This window comes from Tauraco erythrolophus, unplaced genomic scaffold (assembly GCF_009769465.1).
Source record: "Tauraco erythrolophus isolate bTauEry1 unplaced genomic scaffold, bTauEry1.pri scaffold_100_arrow_ctg1, whole genome shotgun sequence".
Classification (NCBI taxonomy): Eukaryota; Metazoa; Chordata; class Aves; order Musophagiformes; family Musophagidae; genus Tauraco; species Tauraco erythrolophus.
The window spans coordinates 587-21,913 of record NW_028238562.1 but is presented as its reverse complement, the minus strand read 5'-3'; the positions used below and the strand labels follow the sequence as shown (position 1 = coordinate 21,913).

Sequence of the window (21,327 nt, the reverse complement as noted above, 5' to 3'; positions counted from 1 at the left end):
AAGGGGGTCTCCCCACCCCCCCAAAATGCCACCCCCCACCCCCCCCCCGCCACTGGCACACTGCCCACCCAAGGGTGCCCCCACCCAAGTGTTTCCCCCCCCAAGTGTTTTCTCCCATCCCCCCCCCCTCAGGGTGCCCCCCCCCCCCCCCAAGTGCCCCCTGCCCACCCCAGGGTGCCCTCCCTCACCCCAAGTGCCCCCCCACAACCCCAGGGTGCCCCTCTCAAGTGTGTCCTCCCCCCAACCCCCACCCCAGGGTGCCCACCCCAAGGGTGCCCCCCCCCCCCGCCCCTCAGGGTGCCCCCCCCTCCAAGTGCCCCCTGCCCACCCCAGGGTGCCCTCCCTCACCCCAAGTACCCCCCCAACCCCAGGGTGCCCCTCTCAAGTGTGTCCTCCCCCTACCCCCACCCCAGGGTGCCCCCCCCAAGGGTGCCCCCCCCAAGGGTGCCCCCCACTCACTGCTGTTGAGCCCCAGGACCTTGACGTGGCCCAGCTGCAGGGGGGGGGCCACGGTGACGGGGAAGGGGCTGCGCGGGACCTGGTCCCCCCCGTAGGTGACCACCACCGACAGGGGACCCTGCGGGGCACCCGCCGCGTCAGGGCGCTGGGGGGGCACCAACCCCACCCATGGGTGCTGGGGGGGAGTGGGACATACCCCCCCCCAACCGGATCCATATGGGATTCAGGAGGGGAGGGGGGCGTTGGGGTCACCCATGGGTGCTGGGGGGCAGCTGGGGGGGTTGGGGTCACCCATGGGTGCTGGGGGGCAGCTGGGGGGCAGGTTGGGGTCACCCATGGGTGCTGGGGGGCAGCTGAGGGGGGAGTTGGGGTCACCCATGGGTGCTGGGGGGGCAGCTGGGGGGGGAGTTGGGGTCCCCCATGGGTGCTGGGGGACAGCTGGGGGGGGTTTGGGGTCACCTATGGGTGCTGGGGGGCAGCTTTGGGGGGGGGTTGGGGTCACCCATGGGTGCTGGGGGGGCAGCTGGGGGGGGAGATGGGGGTCACCCATGGGTGCTGAGGGGCAGCTGGGGGGCAGTTTGGGGTCACCCATGGGTGCTGGGGGGCAGTTGGGGGGGGGTTGGGGTCCCCCATGGGTGCTGGGGGGGCAGCTGGGGGGGGTTGGGGTCACCTATGGGTGCTGGGGGGCAGCTTGGGGGGGGGGTTGGGGTCACCCATGGGTGCGGGGGGGCAGCTGGGGGGGGTTGGGGTCACCCATGGGTGCTGGGGGGCAGCTGGGGGGGGGTTGGGGTCACCCATGGGTGCTGGGGGGCAGCTGGGGGGGGAGTTTGGGGTCACCCATGGGTGCTGGGGGGCAGCTGGGGGGGGTTGGGGTCACCCATGGGTGCTGGGGGGCAGCTTGGGGGGGGGTTGGGGTCACCCATGGGTGCTGGGGGGCAGCTGGGGGGCAGGTTGGGGTCACCCATGGGTGCTGGGGGGGCAGCTGGGGGGGGGTTGGGGTCACCCATGGGTGCTGGGGGGCAGCTGGGGGGGGGTTGGGGTCACCCATGGGTGCTGGGGGGGGTGGGTATGGGGGGCTGTTTTGGGGGCGCCCAGGTGGTGGGTGTCAGTCGGGGTCCCTCTATGGGGTGCCCCATGGCGGGGGGGGGGGTGGCCCCACGGGGTGCCCCTATGGGGTCCCTCTATGGGGTGGGTGTCCCATGGGGTGGAGTCCCTCTATGGGGTGCCCCATGGGGTGCCCTGTGGTTTAGGGTGCTCCGCGGGGCGGGGTCCCTCCATGGGGTGGGGTCTCTATGGGGTGGGGTCTCTATGGGGTGGGGTCTCTATGGGGCGGGGTCCCCATGGGGGTGGGGTCTCTATGGGGCAGGGTCTCTATTGGGCAGGGTCTCTATGGGGCAGGGGTCCCCATGGGGGTGGGGTCCCCATGGGGCAGGGTCTATGGGGTGGGATCTCCATGGGGGTGGGGTCCCTCCATGGGGGCGGGTTCTCCATGGGGTGGGGGATCCATGGGGCGGGGTCCCCATGGGGCGGGGTCTCCATGGGGCAGAGGATCTATGGGGCGGGCTCTGTGGGGCAGGATCTATGGGGCGGGGGATCCATGGGGCGGGGGATCTATGGGGCAGGATCTATGGGGCAGAGGATCTATGGGGCAGAGGATCTATGGGGCGAGGGATCTATGGGGTGGGGTCCCTATGGAGCAGAGAATCTATGGGGCGGGGGATGTATGGGGCGGGGGATCTATGGGGCGGGGGATCCATGGGGCGGGGGATCCATGGGGCGGGGTCTCCATGGGGCAGAGGATCCATGGGGCGGGATCTATGGGGCGGGGGATCCATGGGGCAGAGGATCCATGGGGCGGGGGATCCATGGGGCGGGGGATCCATGGGGCGGGGTCCCTATGGGGCGGGGTCCCTATGGGGCGGGGGATGTATGGGGCGGGGGATGTATGGGGCGGGGGATGTATGGGGCGAGGGATCTATGGGGCGGGATCCATGGGGCAGGATCCATGGGGTGGGGTCTCCATGGGGTGGGATCTATGGGGCGGGGGATCCATGGGGCAGAGGATCCATGGGGCGGGATCTATGGGGCGGGGGATCCATGGGGCAGAGGATCTATGGGGCGAGGGATCTATGGGGCGGGATCCATGGGGCGGGGTCTCCATGGGGCGGGGTCCCTATGGGGCGGGATCTATGGGGCGGGGTCCCTATGGGGCGGGGGATCCATGGGGCAGAGGATCTATGGGGCGAGGGATCTATGGGGCGGGATCCATGGGGCGGGGTCTCCATGGGGCGGGGTCCCTATGGGGCGGGGTCCCTATGGGGCGGGGTCCGTGGGGCGCACCTGCTGCAGCGGGGTGTACTTGACGGTGTGCGAGTAGTCGTGGTTGTCGATGACGTCAAAGTCGCGCACGGCGGCGCCCGGCCCCGCCCCCGCGAACTGCACGTGCAGCGGCGCCTTCCCCGCCCCCTTCGTCTGCACCGTGAAGTGGGTGGGCTGCCCCGCCTCCACCCCTGCGGGGGGTCAGTGACCCACAGTGACCCACAGCGACCCATAGTGACCCATAGTGACCCACCGACCCACAGCGACCCATAGTGACCCACCGACCCACAGCGACCCACCGACCCACAGCGACCCATAGTGACCCACAGCGACCCATAGCGACCCACCGACCCACAGCGACCCACCGCGACCCACAGCAAACCACCGACCCACCGCGACCCATAGCGACCCACAGCGACCCACCGCGACCCACCGATCCACAGCGACCCACCGCGACCCATAGCGACCCACAGCGACCCACAGCGACCCACCGACCCACAGCGACCCACAGCGACCCACAGCACCCACCAATCCACAGCGACCCACAGCGACCCATAGCGACCCACAGCGACCCATAGCGACCCACCGACCCACAGCGACCCATAGTGACCCACAGCGACCCACCAACCCACAGCGACCCACAGCGACCCACAGCGACCCACCACGACCCATAGCGACCCACAGCGACCCACAGCACCCACCGACCCACAGCAACCCACAGCACCCACCGACCCACAGCACCCACCGACCCACAGCGACCCACAGCGACCCACAGCACCCACCGACCCACAGCGACCCACAGCACCCACCAACCCATAGCGACCCACAGCAACCCACAGCATCCACCGACCCACAGCGACCCACCGCATCCACCGACCCATAGCAACCCATAGCGACCCACCGACCCACAGCAACCCACAGCACCCACCGACCCACAGCACCCACCGACCCACAGCGACCCCCAGCACCCACCAACACGCTGCAACCCACCACCCCATAGCAACCCACCACACCCCACCGACCCGTGGCACCCACCGCCCCATAGAAACCCACCGCACCCACCAACTCACCGCTGTGCCCCACTGCAACCCACAGCACCCACCACCCCATAGCGACCCACGGCACCCACCAACCCACCATGACCCACCGCACCCACCAACCCATCGCACCCACCACCGTGCCCCACTGCGACCCACAGCACCCACCACCCCACAGCACCCACAGCCACCCACCGCCCTGCCCCATAGCGACCCACCGCGACCCACAGCCCCCGCCCCACAGCCCCCGCCTCACCGGTGCGGCTCAGCCCGGGCCCCTCGGCCTTGACCTTGGTGGCATCGTGGGACGGGTCCACCGTGATGCGGAAGGGGCTGCTGGGGATCTCCTGGGCACGGAGACGGCGGCGCGGTGACATCACAGCCGCATGGTGATGTCACGGCGGCGCGGTGACATCACGGTGGCGCGGGTGGGCACCCACCAGGGCGGGCGGGCGGTACCTGGTTGGCGAAGAGGACCATGATGGTGTAGAGCCCGGCGCCCGGCGGCGTGTACTTGACCGTGAAGGTGTCGTTGTCGTTCTTGATGATGTCAAAGTCGATGTCGGCCTCCAGCGGCCCCACCACGCCCGGCGCGCACTTGATGCCGATGCTGACGTCACCTGGGGGGGTGGGGTCAAGGCTGGGTCACCACCCGCTCCTCCCCCCCACCCTGCTCCTGGGGTGGCACCAGGGGGTGGGGTTGGACCAGGGACACGGGGGTGGTGGAGCAGGGGTGATGGATGAGGGACCAGGGCTGAGGGATGATGGACCAGGGATGATGGACCAAGACCATGGATGAAGGACCAGGACCACAGATGGATGCAGGACTAGGTCCAGGGATGATGGACCAAGACCATGGATGAAGGACCAGGACCACAGATGGATGCAGGACTAGGTCCAGGGATGATGGACCAGGGATGATGGACCAAGACCATGGATGAAGGACCAGGACCACAGATGAAGGACCAGGACCATGGATGCAGGACTAGGTCCAGGGATGATGGACCAGGGATGATGGGCCAGGACCAGGGATGCAGGACCAGGACCAGGACCATGGATGATGGACCAGGACCATGGATGCAGGACTAGGTCCAGGGATGATGGACCAGGACCATGGATGAAGGCCCAGGGCGAGAGATGATGGATCAGAACCAATAGGCCAAGGATGATGGACCAGGACTGGAGACGGTGGACCTGGACCATGGATGAAGGACCAGGACCAGGGATGATAGACCAGGGATGAAGGACCAGGTCCAGGGTGAGAGATGATGGACCAGGGATGCAGGACCAGGACTGATGGAGCAGGTCCCAGGATGATGGACCAGAGGTGATGGACCAAGGATGCAGGACCAGGACCAAGGATGGTGGACCAGGGATGCAGGACATGGCTGTCCCACCCACAAAGGGGTCTCCATGGGTGCTGGGTGCCCCCCGTGGTGGGTACCCACCCTGCCCGGCCTCGCTGCAGTCCACGGTGAAGTAGGTGGGCTCGTTGGCCTTCAGCCCCGTCTTCTCCACGCCTGGCCCGTAGACCTTCACCTTGCTGGGGTGGCTGCCCTCGCCCACGCTCACCTGTGGGCACAGGGGGTGTCACCCGTGGGCACCTGGGGTGCCATGAACCCCTCCCCTCGCCCGACATCCCCCACTCGCCATCACTCTGTCTGGCACCTCATGGACCTGGGACCCCCAACCCCACCCCCAGCACCCCATAGGTTTGGGACCCCTGTCTCCATCCCCAGCACCCCAAAGGACTCCCATGGCCACCCCAGCACCCCATGGGACCCCCATGGCCACCTCAGCACCCTATGGGACTCCCATCGTCACCCCAGCACCCCATAGGACCCCCATGGCCACCTCAGCACCCTATGGGACCCTCATCGTCACCCCAGCACTCCATGGGACCCCCATGGCCACCCCAGCACCCCATGGGACCCCCAGCCCCATCACCCCACGGGACCGCCCCTCGCCGCCATGGCACCCACGCGGAAGGGGCTGCGGGGGGTGTTGACGCCCCCCCAGGTGACGATGATGGTGTGCTTGATGGCCTTGGTGGGCACGTAGACACAGTGGTAGGTGCCGTCCCCGTTGTCCTTCACCTTGATGTCGATGGGGAAGCCCTCGGCGTCCTGCGGGTAGTGGGGGGGTGAGGGCACCCAACGGCACCCAATGGTGTTCAACAGCACCCAATGCTGCTCAACAGCGCCCAACGGCACCCAACAGTGCCCAATAGCACCCAGTGGTGCCTAGCGGAACCCAATGGTGCCCAACAGCACCCAATGGTGTTCAACAGCACCCAATGGCAGCCAATGCTGCCCAACGGTGCCCAATGGCACCCAACAGTGGCCAATAGTGCTCAACGACACTCAACGGTGCTCAACGGCACCCAACAGCACCCAGTGGTGCTCAGCGGTGTTCAGTGGCACCCAGTGGTACCCAACGGCACCCAGTAGTGCTCAAGGGAACCCAATGGCACCAAATGATGCCCAATGGTGCCCAACAGCACACAACAGCACCTGATGGTGCTCAACAGCACCCGATGGTGTCCAACAGCCCCAGCGGTGCTCAATGGCACCCAACAGTGCCCAACGGCACTCAACGGTGCTCAACAGCACCCAGTGGCGCCCAACGGCACCCAGTGGTGCCAAATGGTGCTCAATGGCACCCAGTGGTGCCAAATGGTGCCCAACAGCACCCAACAACACCTAATGGTGCTCAACAGCACTGAACAGCACCCAACGGCACCCATGCCCAACGGCACCCGACAATACTTGATTGTGCGCAACGGCACCTGATGGTGCTCAGTGGTGCCCAGTGGCACCCAACAGCACCTGACAGTGCCCAACGGCACTCAATGGTGCTCAACAGCACCCAACAGTGCCCAATGACATCCAGCTGCACCCAACAGTGTCCAACGGCACCCAACGGTGCCCAGTGGTGCTCAATGGCACACAATGGTACTCAACAGCACCCAGTGGTGCCAAATGGTGCTGAATGGTGCCCAACAGCACCCAACAGTGCTCAACAACACCCAATGGCACCTAATGGTGCCCAATGTCACCTGATGGTGCTCAACAGTGCCCAATGGCACTCAATGGTGCCCAATGGCACTCAACAGTGCTCAACAGCACCCAGTGGTGCCCAATGGTACCTGATGGTGCCTAACGGCACCTGATGGTGTTCAACAGCACCCAACAGCACCTAGTAGTGTCCAACGGTGCCCAACAGCACCCAATGATGCCCAACGACATTCAACGGCACCCAACGGTGCCCAACAACACCCAATGGCCACCAATGACACCCAACGGCATTCAATGGTGCCCAACAACATCCAGTGGCACCCAGTGGTGCTCACGGACATCCAATGGCACCCAACAGTGCCCAACGACATCCAATGGCACCCAACGGTGCCCAACGACATCCAACGGCACCCAACGGTGCCCAACGACATCCAACGGCACCCAACGGTGCCCAACAGCACTCAGTGGCACCCAGTGGTGCCCAACGACATCCAATGGCACCCAGTGGTGCCCAACGGCACCCAGCGACACCCTACCTGGGCGTAGAGCTTGAGGGGTCCCTTGCCGGCGCCGCGGGTGTCGATGGTGAACTCGGCCGGTCGGTCCACGATGCAGCCGGTGGGCTCCAGCCCCGGCCCGAAGGCCTTCACCTATGGGTGGGGTGGGGTCAGGGCCGCGCCGGCACCCCCAGCACCCACAGGGGTGGTGCAATGGGGTGCTATGGGGCAGAGTGGGGCACAGCAGGGTGCTATGGGGTGCAACGGGGTTCGATGGGGCCCAACAGGGAGCAATGGGGTTTAATGGGGCATTATGGGGCCCAGAGGGTGCTATGGGGCACAATGGGGTGCAATGGGTGGCAGTGGGGCACAATGGGGCTCTATGGGGCACCATAGGGCACAGTAGGGTGCTATGGGTGGCAATGGGTAGCTATGGGGCACAGTGAGGCACTATGGGGCTCTGTAGGGCACCATGGGGCACAGCGGGGTGCTGTGGGTGGCAGTGGGGCACTATGGGGCACAGTAGGGTGCTATGGGTGGCAGTGGGGCACAGTGGGGCAGTATGGGGCTCTATAGGGCACCATGGGGCACAGCGGGGTGCTATGGGGGGTAGCGGGTGGCCATGGGGCACAGTGGGGCACTATGGGCCTCTATAGGGCATCATGGGGCACAATAGGGTGCTATGGGTGGCTGTGGTTGGCAGTGGGGCACTATGGGGCACAGTAAGGTGCTATGGGTGGCAGTGGGGCACAGCGGGGCACTATGGGGCACAGTGGGGTGCAGCGGGGCTCTATAAGGCACCATGGGGCACGGCAGGGGGCTACGGGTGGCTGTAGTTGGCAGTGGGGCACAGTGGGGCACTATGGGTGGCTGTGGTTGGCAGTGGGGCACTTAGGGGCACAGTAGGGTGCTATGGGTGGCAGTGGGTGGCCATGGGGCACAGTGGGGCACTATGGGGCTCTATAGGGCACCATAGGGCACAGCAGGGTGCTATGGGTGGCTGTGGTTGGCAGTGGGGCACAGTGAGGCACTCTGGGGCACAGCAGGGTGCTATGGGCAGCAGTGGGGCACAGTGGGGCTCTACAGGGAAACATGGGGCACAGCAGGGTGCTATGGGTGGCTGTGGTTGGCAGTGGGGCACTTAGGGGCACAGTAGGGTGCTATGGGTGGCAGTGGGTGGCTATGGGGCACAGTGGGGCACTATGGGGCTCTATAGGGCACCATAGGGCACAGCAGGGTGCTATGGGTGGCTGTGGGTGGCAGTGGGGCACTTAGGGGCACAGTAGGGTGCTATGGGTGGCAGTGGGTGGCTATGGGGCACAGTGGGGCACTATGGGGCTCTATAGGGCACCATAGGGCACAGCAGGGTGCTATGGGTGGCTGTGGGTGGCAGTGGGGCACTTAGGGGCACAGTAGGGTGCTATGGGTGGCAGTGGGTGGCTATGGGGCACAGTGGGGCACTATGGGGCTCTATAGGGCACCATAGGACACAGCAGGGTGCTATGGGTGGCTGTGGGTGGCAGTGGGGCACTTAGGGGCACAGTAGGGTGCTATGGGTGGCAGTGGGTGGCTATGGGGCACAGTGGGGCACTATGGGGCTCTATAGGGCACCATAGGGCACAGCAGGGTGCTATGGGTGGCTGTGGGTGGCAGTGGGGCACTTAGGGGCACAGTAGGGTGCTATGGGTGGCTGTGGGTGGCAGTGGGGCACTTAGGGGCACAGTAGGGTGCTATGGGTGGCAGTGGGTGGCTATAGGGCACAGTGGGGCACTATGGGGCTCTATAGGGCACCATAGGGCACAGCAGGGTGCTATGGGTGGCTGTGGGTGGCAGTGGGGCACTTAGGGGCACAGTAGGGTGCTATGGGTGGCAGTGGGTGGCTATGGGGCACAGTGGGGCACTATGGGGCTCTATAGGGCACCATAGGGCACAGCAGGGTGCTATGGGTGGCTGTGGGTGGCAGTGGGGCACTTAGGGGCACAGTAGGGTGCTATGGGTGGCAGTGGGTGGCTATGGGGCACAGTGGGGCACTATGGGGCTCTATAGGGCACCATAGGGCACAGCAGGGTGCTATGGGTGGCTGTGGGTGGCAGTGGGGCACTTAGGGGCACAGTAGGGTGCTATGGGTGGCAGTGGGTGGCTATGGGGCACAGTGGGGCACTATGGGGCTCTATAGGGCACCATAGGGCACAGCAGGGTGCTATGGGTGGCTGTGGGTGGCAGTGGGGCACTTAGGGGCACAGTAGGGTGCTATGGGTGGCAGCGGGTGGCCATGGGGCACAGTGGGGCACTATGGGGCTCTATAGGGCACCATAGGGCACAGCAGGGTGCTATGGGTGGCTGTGGTTGGCAGTGGGGCACAGTGGGGCACAGCGGGGTGCTATGGGTGGCTGTAGTTGGCAGTGGGGCACAGTGGGGCAGTGTGGGTCACAGTGGGGTGCTATGGGTGGCTGTTGTTGGCAGTGGGGCACTTAGGGGCACAGTAGGGTGTTATGGGTGGCAGTGGGTGGCTATGGGGCACAGTGGGGCACTATGGGGCTCTGTAGGGTGCTATGGGTGGCAGTGGGGCACAGTGGGGCACTATGGGGCACAGTGGGGTGCAGCAGGGCTCTATAGGGCACTATGGGGCACAGTAGGGTGCTATGGGTGGCTGTGGTTGGCAGTGGGGCACTTAGGGGCACAGTAGGGTGCTATGGGTGGCAGTGGGTGGCTATGGGGCACAGTGGGGCACTATGGGGCTCTATAGGGCACAGCAGGGTGCAGTGGGTGGCAGTGGGGCACTACGGGTGGCAGAGGGGCACAGTGAGGCACTATGGGGCACAGCAGGGTGCAGTGGGTGGCAGCGGGGCACTACGGGTGGCAGCGGGGCACTACGGGGCGCACCTTGTCGGGGTGGGTGCCAGGCGCGGCGGGCAGGATGTGGGCGATGAAGGGGCTGTCCTTGATGTCCTCGTCGTCGCAGACGACGTGCACGGCGTAGGGCCCCGGCTCGCTGGGCCAGTAGCGCACGTCGCACGAGCCGTCGCCGCGGTCGTCGCACTCGATGCGGGCCTGCGACGGGCCCTCGATGGAGAACCCTGCGCCAGGCGGTGGCACGGGCTGGCACCAAGCTCTCGGCTCCACTGTGGGGTCCCTCAGCCCATCTCCACGTCCCCATGGTGGTGCCACCCCACGTGCCACCATCTCCACGTCCCCACGGTGGTGCCACCCCACGTGTCACCATCTCCACGTCCTCATGGTGGTGCCACCATCTCAACGTCCCCACGGTGGTGCCACCATCTCCACGTCCCCACGGTGGTGCCACCCCACGTGTCACCATCTCCACATCCCCACGGTGGTGCCACCATCTCCACGTCCCCGCGGTGGTGCCACCCCACATGTCACCATGCCCACGTCCTCATGGTGGTGCCACCATCTCCATGTCCCCACAGTGGTGCCACCCCACGTGTCACCATCTCCACATCCCCGCGGTGGTGCCACCATCTCCACGTCCCCACGGTGGTGCCACCATCTCCACGTGTCACCATCTCCACGTCCCCACGATGGTGCCACCCCACGTGTCACCATCTCCACGTCCCCACGGTGGTGCCACCACACGTGTCACCATGCCCACATCCTCATGGTGCTGACCCCCAATCCTTGTCCCTCAACCCACGCCCGTGTCACCATGGTGGTGCCACCCCACGTGTCACCGTGTCCACGTCCCCACGGTGGTGCCACCATCTCCACGTCCCCACGGTGGTGCCACCCCACGTGTCACCATCTCCACGTCCCCACCACGGTGTCCCCCATCCCATGCCCCCAAGATGACCCTCCCCAAGCCATCCCCACCCCATGCCCACGTCCCCACCGTGGTGTCCCCCAGTGTCTCCATCACGATGCCACCCGCACCATGCCCATGTCCCCAAGACCTCCCTCCCCCCAGCCCATGCCCATGTCCTCACCCTGGTGTCCCCCACTACGTCTCCACGTCCCCACCACCCCGCCCTCCATCTCGTGCCCACGTCCCCATCATGATGCCACCCACCCCATGCCCAGGTCCCCCCCGTGGTGTCCCCCACCCCATCCCACGCCCTCCCACCAGTGCCCGGGGCTCACCGAGGGTGCCCACTTCGGTGCCAACAGCCTCCACGACGAAGTCGGCCGAGCGTCCCACCACGCCGCCCTCCAGCCCCGGCCCCCAGGCCCGCACCTTCTGGCACCCCGGCGCGCCCGACACCTGCACCTCGAACGGGCTGTGCCAGCGCGTCAGTACCCGCCGCGCGGGCACCCGGCACACCCTCCACACCCCGGCATGCACCTTGCACACCCCTGGCACACCCTCGGCATGCACTTTACACACCCTCCACACCCCTGGCACACCCCTGGCACACCCTCCACACCCCTGGCATGCACCTTCCACACCCTCCACACCCCTGGCATGCACCTTCCACACCCCTGGCACATGCCTGGCACACTCTTCACACCCCTGGCATGCACCTTGCGCACCCCTGGCACACCCTCCACACCCCTGGCATGCACCTTCCACATCCCTGGCACGCACCTTCCACATCCCTGGCACATGCCTGGCACACTCTTCACACCCCTGGCACACCCTCCACATCCCTGGCACACTCCTGGCATGCACCTTGCGCACCCCTGGCACACCCTCCACACCCCTGGCATGCACCTTCCACACCCTCCACACCCCTGGCATGCACCTTCCACACCCCTGGCACATGCCTGGCACACCCCCCACACCCCTGGCACGTGCCTGGCATGCACCTTGTGCACCCCCGGCACATCCCTGGCACACCCCCCCCACCCCTGGCACAACCCTGGCATGCACCTTGCACGCCCCTGCACCTTGCGCATGCCGGCACCCCCCTGGCACACCCTGGCACATGCCTGGCACGCCCTCCACACCCCTGGCACACCTCCCCAACACACACACCTCCTTGCACACCCCCTCCCAGCTTTGCACGCCTCCTTGCACACCCCCCACCCACCTTGTACCCCCCCCTTGCACACTCATTGCCCACCCCCTTGCACACGCACACCCCCCACCCCCCCCCCCCCCCAACCCTGGCAGCCCGGTGGGGTTGGGAGGGGTGCCATGGCGGGGGGGGTGCCATGGCGGGGGGGGTGTGCCATGGATGGGGGTGCCATGAGGGGGGGTGTGTGCCATGGGGGGGGGGGGTGCTGTGGGGGGGGGGTGCCATGGGGGAGGGGGTGCCATAGATGAAGGGGGTGCCATGGATGAAGGGTGCCATGGATGGGGGGGGGTGTGTGCCATGGGGGGGTGTGCCATGGGGGGGTGGTGCCATGGGGGGGGGGGTGCCAGCTGACCTGCGCGGGATGGCGTAGCCCCCCCAGGTGATGGACACCTGGTACTTGCCGGGCACCCCGGGGCGGTACTCGCACTCGTAGACGCCGTCGCCCGCGTCCCGCACCGTCACCGGCTCCTCCGTCCCGGCTGGGGGGGGGGGGGTTGCACACTCACCCTTTGCACACCCACCCTTTGTATGCCCACCCACCCTCGCACGCCCACCCTTGCACGCCCCCGTGGCCTTGCACCCCCACGCCTTCAGCATGCATGCCCACCCTTGTGCCCACCCTTTTTTGCACACCCTTCCTTGCACACCCACCCTTGCACCCCCATGCCTTTGGCATGCACGTCCACCCTTGCACCCACATCTTTGCACACTCACCCTTGCACCCACCCCTTGGCACCCGCACCCTTTGCACCCACACCTTTGCACACCCCATGCCCTTGCACGCACCCCTTTTGCACACACGCCCACCCTTGCACCTACATCTTTGCACACTCACCCTTGCACCCACCCCTTGGCACCTGCACCCTTGCACCCTTTGCACCCACACCTTTGCACGCCCCATGCCCTTGCACCCACTGCTTTGGCATGCACGCCCATCCTTGCACCCACATCTTTGCACACTCACCCTTGCACCCACCCCTTTTGCACGCCCCATGCCCTTGCACACTCCCCTTGGCACCTGCACCCTTTGCACCCACACCTTTGCACGCCCCATGCCCTTGCACCCCCCCCTTTTGCACGCACGCCCACCCTTGCACCTCACCCTTTGCACCCACATCTTTGCACACTCACCCTTGCACCCACCCACCCTTGCACACTCCCCTTGGCACCCACATCCTTGCACCCACACCTTTGCACACCCCATGCCCTTGCACACTCCCCTTGGCACCTGCACCTTTGCACCCACACCTTTGCACACTCACCCCTTTTGCATGCCCCATGCCCTTGCACACTCCCCCTGGCACCCGCACCCTTGCACCCACACCTTTGCACGCCCCATGCCCTTGCACCCCCCCCTTTTGCACGCACGCCCACCCTTGCGCCTCACCCTTTGCACCCACATCTTTGCACGCCCACCCTCGCACGCCCCCCCCCCCCCCCTTGCACACTCACCGGGCCCCTTGACCAGCACGCGCAGCTCGCCGGTGCCCGCGCCCTTGGTGTGCACCTTGAAGTCGGCCACCTCCTGCACCCGCACCCCCTTGGGCTGCAGCCCCCGGCCCGTGGCCCGACACGCCGACGGGGTGCACGCTGCCGCACGGACCCTCAGCACCCACCGCCGGCACCGCCCGGGGTGCTGGGGGCGGGGGGGGGGTCCGGGGGAGGGGGGTGATGGGGATGGGGGGGACATGGGGACACCCTGGGGCATAACGGACCCCTAGGGACACCCTTGGGGATACAGGGGTGCCACGGGGGAGTAAGGGACTCAGGGGACACCCTGGGGGACACAGGGGTGCCACGGGGACACCCTGGGGCATAAGGGACCCCCTAGGGACACAGGGGTGCCATGGGGGCATAAGGGACCCTGGGGACACCCTGGGGGACACAGGGGTGCCATGGGGGAATAAGGGACCCTGGGGACACCCTGGGGGACACAGGGGTGCCACGGGGACACCCTGGGGCATAACGGACCCCTAGGGACACCCTTGGGGATACAGGGGTGCCATGGGGGGGTAAGGGACCCAGAGGACACCCTGGGGGACACAGGGGTGCCATGGGGGAGTAAGGGACCCTGGGGACACCCTGGGGGACACAGGGGTGCCATGGGGGAGTAAGGGACCCTGGGGACACCCTGGGGGACACAGGGGTGCCATGGGGGAGTAAGGGACCCAGGGGACACCCTGGGGGACACAGAGGTGCCATGGGGGAGTAAGGGACCCTGGGGACACCCTGGGGGACACAGGGGTGCCATGGGGGAGTAAGGGACCCTGGGGACACCCTGGGGGACACAGGGGTGCCACGGGGACACCCTGGGGCATAAGGGACCCCCTAGGGACACAGGGGTGCCATGGGGGAATAAGGGACCCTGGGGACACCCTGGGGGACACAGGGGTGCCACGGGGACACCCTGGGGCATAAGGGACCCTTGGGGGACACCCTGGGGACAGAGGGGTGCCATGGGGAGGTAAAGGACCTGTGGGGACACCGTGGGGACATAGGGGACCCATGGGGACACCCTGGGGACACCTTAGGACTTAAGGGTGCCATGGGGACACCCTGGGGACAGAGAGGTGCCATGGGGGGGTAAGGGACCCAGGGGACACCCTAGGGGACACAGGGGTGCCACGGGGTCCCCAGGGGCATAAGGGACCCATGGGGACACCCCAAGGGGTGGAGGGGTGCCACGGGGGCACCCTGGGGACATAAGGGACCCACAGGGACACTAGGGACCCATGGGGACACCCTGGGGACAGAGAGGGGCCACGGGGCCACGTGGGGAACGGACAGGGACCACCACGGGCGCTGGTGGGTGCCACGGACACAGGGCAGGGACCCCCGGGGCGGGTCTCACCTTCAGCCACGTTGACGGTGAAGGGGCTCTTGGGGACCTGGGCGCCCGCGTAGGTGACGCAGACGGTGTGTGGCCCCTCCAGGACGGGCCGGTAGGTGCAGCGGTAGATGTTGTCCCCTTTGTCCTCCAGCATCACCTCCACCGTGTCCCGCCGGCCCTGGGGGTCCACGATCACCACCCCCACGTCGCCCGGGCCGGCTCCTGCCACCGCGGGGACACGGCGTCAGTGCCACCGGAGCCACGGCTGGGCCACCACCAGGACGCACCATGGCCGGGCCACCACAAGGATGTGGCCCTGGAGCCACCAAGATACCTCATGGCCACGTCACCATGAGAACATGGCACCGGTGCCACCAGGACACACCATGGCCACATCACCATGAGAACATGGCACCGGTGCCACCAGGACACACCATGGCCATACCACCAGGTAGATGTGGTCTTGGTGCCACCCAGCACCACCATGGCCATGCCCCCATGAGGACATGATCCCAGAGCCACCTGCCCTGCCGTGGCCAGGCCTCCACACATGGCCTCAGTGCCACCAGGACGTGCCATTGCCACATTATTATGAAGACATGGTCCCAGAGCCACCCAGCCATGGCACGGCCATGGCACGAGAAGGACAGCCACGTCGTGGCCACACCACCATGAGAACACGGCACCTGGGCCACCTGCCGTGCCATGGCCACGTCACCATGAGAACATGGCACCAGAGTCATCAGCCCACGCCATGGCCATGCCACCAGAAGGATGTGGCACCAGGGCCACCAAATCACGCCATGGCTATGCCACCACGAGGACACGGCACCAGAGCAACCAGATCACGCCACGGCCACGCCACCATGAGAACATGGCACTAGAGCTACTAGCCCACGCCATGGCCATGCCACCATGATGACGTGTCCCCAAAGCCATCAACCCACGCCATGGCCATGCCACCATGAGAACGTGGCACCAGAGCCACCAGCCCACGCCATGGCCATGCCACCACGAGAACGTGGCACCAGAGCCACCAGCCCACGCCATGGCCATGCCACCACGACGACATGGCCTCAGTGCCACCAGCCCACGCCACCATGAAGATCCATCCCAGGAGCCACCAGCCCACCCCATGGCCACGCCATCACGCAGACATGCCCTCAACGCCGCCCAGCGCCACCGTTGCCACGTAACCCCCCCCCCCCCGGTGCCACCTGCCCACGCCACGTCCCGGAGCACCGTGTGCCCCCCAGCACCCACCCGCGGTGTAGATGTCGAAGTAGGTGGGCTTGTTGGCCACGTTGCCCACGGGCTCCAGGCCGGGGCCGCGCGCCGTCACCTTGCTGGCGTCGCCCAGCGCCATGGCCACGTTGACGCCGAAGGGGCTCTTGTCGATGTTCTGCCCCGCAAACAGCACCGTCACCTGCCGGGAAATGGGGGGGGGGGGGTCATGGCAGGGGGCCACGGCCACCACCGCCACCTCGGTGACCGTCCCCAAGAGGGGACACTAAGGGGGACACCCCAGTGCAACAGCCAGAAGGGGATTCCCGGCGCTGACCCCCCCCCAGGGACCCCTTAGTGTACCCCCCCGGTGCAGAAGCCAATGGGGACCCAAATGGGACCCCCAGTTCTGTTCCCTGGGGGACCCTGATGGGACCCCCCATGGGATCCTTAGGGACCCCCCCAGGGACCCAAACAGGACCCCCAGTGCCATTCCCAGCAGGTCCTAATGGGACTCCCCTGGGGATCCTTAGGGACCCCCCCAGGGACCCCTTAGTGTACCCCCCCAGTGCAGAAGCCAACGGGGACTCAAATGGGACCCCCCAGGGTCCCCCAGTTCTGTTCCTTGGGGGACCCTAATGGGACCCCCCATGAGATGCTTAGGGACCCCCCCAGGGACCCAAACAGGACCCCCAGGGACCCCTCAGGGACCCCCCATGGGATCCTTAGGGACCCCCAGGGGCTCCTCACGGACCCCCCCGGACCCCTCAGTTCCAAGCACCTCCCCACCCCCCACATCCAGGTGTGGGGGGGATGGGGGGGGGGGGCTCACCTTGTGCAGCCCCCCGACCTTGGGCACGTAGGTGACGCTGTACGTCCGCTTCTTGTCGTTGTTGGGGACCACCTTGGCCTGGAGAGGGAGGGGGGACCCCCAAAATAATGGGGGGGGGGTATGAGAAAAAGGCAAGGGGGGGTCGGGGGGGGCTGTTGGGTGGGGGACACCCCCCCGTTACCTCCTCGGTGTGACCCTCGGGGTCCTCGACGTAGACCAGGACCTCTCCCACCCCCGCCTCGAGGGTCTCCACCGTGAACTGCGCCGGCTTCAGCACCACGTTCCCCTGTGGCTCGATGCCTGCGGGGGGGGGGAGCGGGGGGGTCAGGGTGCCCCCCACCCATCCATCACCCCAGGGTGGGCGCCCAGCCCCTGGGTTCCCCCCCCCAGGGCTCAATCACTGGGACTTGGGACCTTCAGGTGGTCCTTGGGGTGCTGGTGGGGGGGGGTGTCCTTGGGTGCCCCCAGGTATGGGGGGGGGGGAGCTTGGGGGGTCAAAGGGGGGCACTGGGAATGGGGGGGGGGGGGGCCTGGGGTGTCTGTGGGAATGGGGGGGGGTCCTGGGAGAGGTCAAAGGGGATGCCAGGGCAGGGGGGGATGACACTGGGGTATCAATGGGAAGGGGGGGGGCACTGGGAGGGTCAAAGGGGGGCACTGGGAATGGGGGAGACCTGGGGTGTCTGTGGGAATGGGGGGGGTCAAAGGGGGTGTCTGGGAATGGGAGGGGGCACTGCGGTGTCCCTGGGAATGGGGGGGGTCCCGGGGGGGTCAAAAGGGGGCACTGGGAATGAGGGAGGTCCTGGGGGGGTCAAAGAGGGGCACGGGGAATGGGGGGGGGACCCTGAGGTATCCTTGGGCATGGGGGTGACCCTGGGGGGGGTCAAAGGGGGTCCCTGAGCATGGGGGGGTACCCTGGGGGGTCAAGGGGGGGTCCTTGGGCACAGGGGATACCCCAGGGTGTCCCTGGGCATGGGGGGGGTCCTGGCACGGGGGTCAAAGAGGGTCCCGGGGCATGGGGGGGGGGGGGGACATCGGGGTGTCCTTGGGCACCCATCCCCACCCCGTGCCCCCTCCCCATGTCACCCTTGTGCCCCCCCGTGCCCCCCACACCCCGTACCGGGCCCGTAGGCGCGGGCACGAGCGGGCTGGGGGGGGCGGGCGCGCAGGGGGGCCCCCGGCTTGAGCTTGGCCTTGGGGAACTGGGACAGGTACGTCATCACCGAGTGCTCGTCCACGTCGGGGTCCACGATCTCCTCGGGGGCGATCACCTGGGGGGGGGGGGGCGGGGGGGACCCCCCGGCACCCGTCAGCTCCTCCCGGCACCCCCCCCCCCACCACCACCCGGGGGACCCCTCTCTGGCACCCACCCAGGGGCCCCAATGTGCCCAGGGATCCCCCCCCAACACCCTCAGGGACCCCCCCCCCCGATACCCCCCTGTACCCCCAGGGGCCGCTCCAAGCCCAAGGACCCCCCCAGGGACCCCCCCCCTCACCCAGGGACCCCCCTATAACCCCCAGAACACTCTGGGGACCCCCCTGCACCCCAAGGGACCCCTCCTCCCATGCCCACGGACCCCCCTATAACCCCAGGGACCCCCCTTGCACCCCCAGAGTCCCCCCCATGCCCAGGGACCCCCCCCCATACCCAGGGACCCCCCGGGGACCCCCCCTTGCACCCCCAGGGACCCCCTCCCCAATACCCAGGGACACCCCAGAGACCCCTCCACACCCCCTGCACCCCATCATGGGACTCGCTGGCACCCCTAGACCCCCCCCACCCCCCAACCCGGGCCCTCCCAGCACCCCCAGTATCCCCAGTACCCCCATGGCCCCCCCGTACCTGGGGCACCCCCAGCCAGTCGTCCGCCTGCTGCATGGCCTCGCGGGCGTTCTGCACGGGCTGGTTGGGGTCCCAGCTCTCCCAGTCCGGGCACAAGCCTGGCACGGGGTTGGGGGGGGTATGTGAGACAAGGCCCCCCCCAGGTTGGGGGGGAGGTCAGCACCCCCCTCCCTTTTCAGCCTCCCAGTGCCCCCCAGCATCCCCCAGTACTGATGGGGGGGGTCGTCGTGCCCCATTACCCACCCTGGGCACTGGGGTGGAGGGACCCCACCCACTGGCTGGGTGTCATCACCCCTGTGCCCACCCTGTGCCCAACGACCAGGGGGGGCAATCGCCCCCCATATCCTCTAGCTAGGGGGGCAAGCGCCCCCCCGATTAGAGGGGAATAGGGGTATGGGGGGCGATTGCCCCCCCCAACCCCCATGCCCCCCTAACTGGGGGGAGGAGGCAATCGCCCCCTTAACTGGGGGGGCAATTACCCCCATACCCCCCTAACTGGGGGGGCAACTGCCCCCATACTCCATGCCTCCTAATTAGGGGTGCAAGTGCCCCCCCATTTACCCCCATCAAGGCTGTGATTGCCCCCCCACCCCCCCCCCCACCCCCCAAACTGGGGTGCAATCACCTCCATATCACCTCTAACTGGGGGCACAATTGCCCCCCCACACCGCCCAACTGGGGGTAAATTGCCCTCCCCCATCCCCTAACTGGGGGTAAATTGTCCCCCCCATGCCCCCAAACTGGGGGTACAATTGCCCCCCCACCCCTCCCTAACTGGGAGTACAATTGCCCCCCACACCCCCCTAACTGGGAGTACGATTGCCCCCCCATGCCCCCTAACTGGGGGCACGATTGCCCCCCCAATGCCCCTAACTGGGGGCACGATTGCCCCCCCAATGCCCCCAAACTGGGGTGCAATCACCTCCATATCACCTCTAACTGGGGGCACAATTGCCCCTCCCAATGCCCCCTAACTGGGGGTACAATTGCCCCCCCACCCCCCAACTGGGGGCACAATTGCCCCCCCATGCCCCCTAACTGGGGGGCAATCACCCCCATCCCCCCAAACCACGGCTGCCCCCCCCCCCCTCCCCACGGCCCCCCCCCCTCACCCGGGGCGCAGTTGTCCACCAGTGCTCCCAGTGCCTTCCCGTCGCGCCAGTCGCGGTGGAAGTTGGTGATGGGCAGCTGCGGCACCTTGTGCTGGATCCAGCCCAGCAGGCGCTGCTTGGGGGTCTGCCGCCGGCCTTCCTCGTCCTCCTCATCCTCCCAGACGGGCATGGAGATGGAGTAGTGCAGGATGAGCGTCCAGATCAGCCCCAGGATCAGCTTCAGGTTCCCGTCCACGATGGCTTTGCTGTCTGGGGGGGGGGGCGGGGGGGTCAGGGGCACCCCGCGATGGGTGGGGGGTCCTGGCACCACGGCACCCACAGGGTCGGTGGCACCACAACACCCCCAGGGCACCCCGGCACCCCACAGCACTCCGGTATGGGTAGGGGTCCTGGCACCCTGACACCCCCAGGGCACCCCTGCACCCCACAGCACCCTGGTATGGGTGGGGGTCCTGGTACCCCAACACCCCCAGGGCACTCTGGGGCACCCCACAGCACTCCGGTATGAGTGGGGGGGTCCAGGCACCCCAACACACCCAGGACACCCCTGCACCCCACAGCACCCTGGTATGGGTGGGGGGGTCCTGGCACCCCAACACCCCAGGGCACCCCTGCACCCCACAGCAGCCTGGTATGGGTGGGGGGGTCCTGGCACCCCAACACCCCGAGGGCACTCCAGCACCCCACAGCACCCTGGTATGGGCAGGGGTCCTGGCAACCCGGGGCACCCTGGCACCCCACAGCGCCCTGGTATGGGTAGGGGTCCTGGCACCCCAACACCCCCAGGGGCACCCTACAGCACCCTGGTATGGGTAGGGGTCCTGGCACCCCAACACCCCCAGGGCACTCTGGGGCACCCCACAGCACTCCGGTATGGGTGGGGGGGTCCTGGCACCCCAACACACTCAGGGCACCCCTGCACCCCACAGCACCCTGGTATGGGTGGGGGTCCTGGCACCCCAATGCCCCCAGGGCACTCTGGGGCACCCTGGCACCCCACAGCACCCTGGTATGGGTGGGGGGTCCTGGCACCCCAGCACCCACGGGCACAGCTGGGGGGTCCCTGACACCCCAGGGCACCCCAGCATGGGTGGGGGTCCCGAGCACCCCCAGGGCATGGGCGGGGGTCCCTGGTACCTTGGCACCCCCAAGAGTCCCCACCCCACCCCGGCACCCCAACGCGG

The 21,327-nt window shown here is 67.4% G+C and overlaps 1 protein-coding gene across 1 annotated transcript in view; it reads right to left on the bottom strand.

The window, feature by feature from the left end:
- LOC147526102 (filamin-C-like) overlaps positions 1 to 20,392 on the bottom strand; it is a gene marked incomplete at its 5' end in the record, with an annotated part of 51,367 nt that extends 30,975 nt beyond the window's left edge. The window contains 18 exons of the mRNA XM_086630483.1: positions 460 to 577; positions 2,800 to 2,969; positions 4,072 to 4,162; positions 4,275 to 4,435; positions 5,264 to 5,387; positions 5,798 to 5,941; positions 7,369 to 7,482; positions 10,213 to 10,406; positions 11,428 to 11,564; positions 12,658 to 12,784; positions 13,758 to 13,895; positions 15,157 to 15,357; positions 16,399 to 16,561; positions 17,192 to 17,269; positions 17,373 to 17,491; positions 18,309 to 18,459; positions 19,032 to 19,129; positions 20,144 to 20,392. Coding sequence (XP_086486609.1) covers positions 460 to 577; positions 2,800 to 2,969; positions 4,072 to 4,162; positions 4,275 to 4,435; positions 5,264 to 5,387; positions 5,798 to 5,941; positions 7,369 to 7,482; positions 10,213 to 10,406; positions 11,428 to 11,564; positions 12,658 to 12,784; positions 13,758 to 13,895; positions 15,157 to 15,357; positions 16,399 to 16,561; positions 17,192 to 17,269; positions 17,373 to 17,491; positions 18,309 to 18,459; positions 19,032 to 19,129; positions 20,144 to 20,392 — 2,577 coding nt within the window. The remainder of the gene's footprint in view (positions 1 to 459; positions 578 to 2,799; positions 2,970 to 4,071; positions 4,163 to 4,274; positions 4,436 to 5,263; positions 5,388 to 5,797; positions 5,942 to 7,368; positions 7,483 to 10,212; positions 10,407 to 11,427; positions 11,565 to 12,657; positions 12,785 to 13,757; positions 13,896 to 15,156; positions 15,358 to 16,398; positions 16,562 to 17,191; positions 17,270 to 17,372; positions 17,492 to 18,308; positions 18,460 to 19,031; positions 19,130 to 20,143) is intronic.
- Between the last annotated feature and the right edge of the window lie 935 nt (positions 20,393 to 21,327).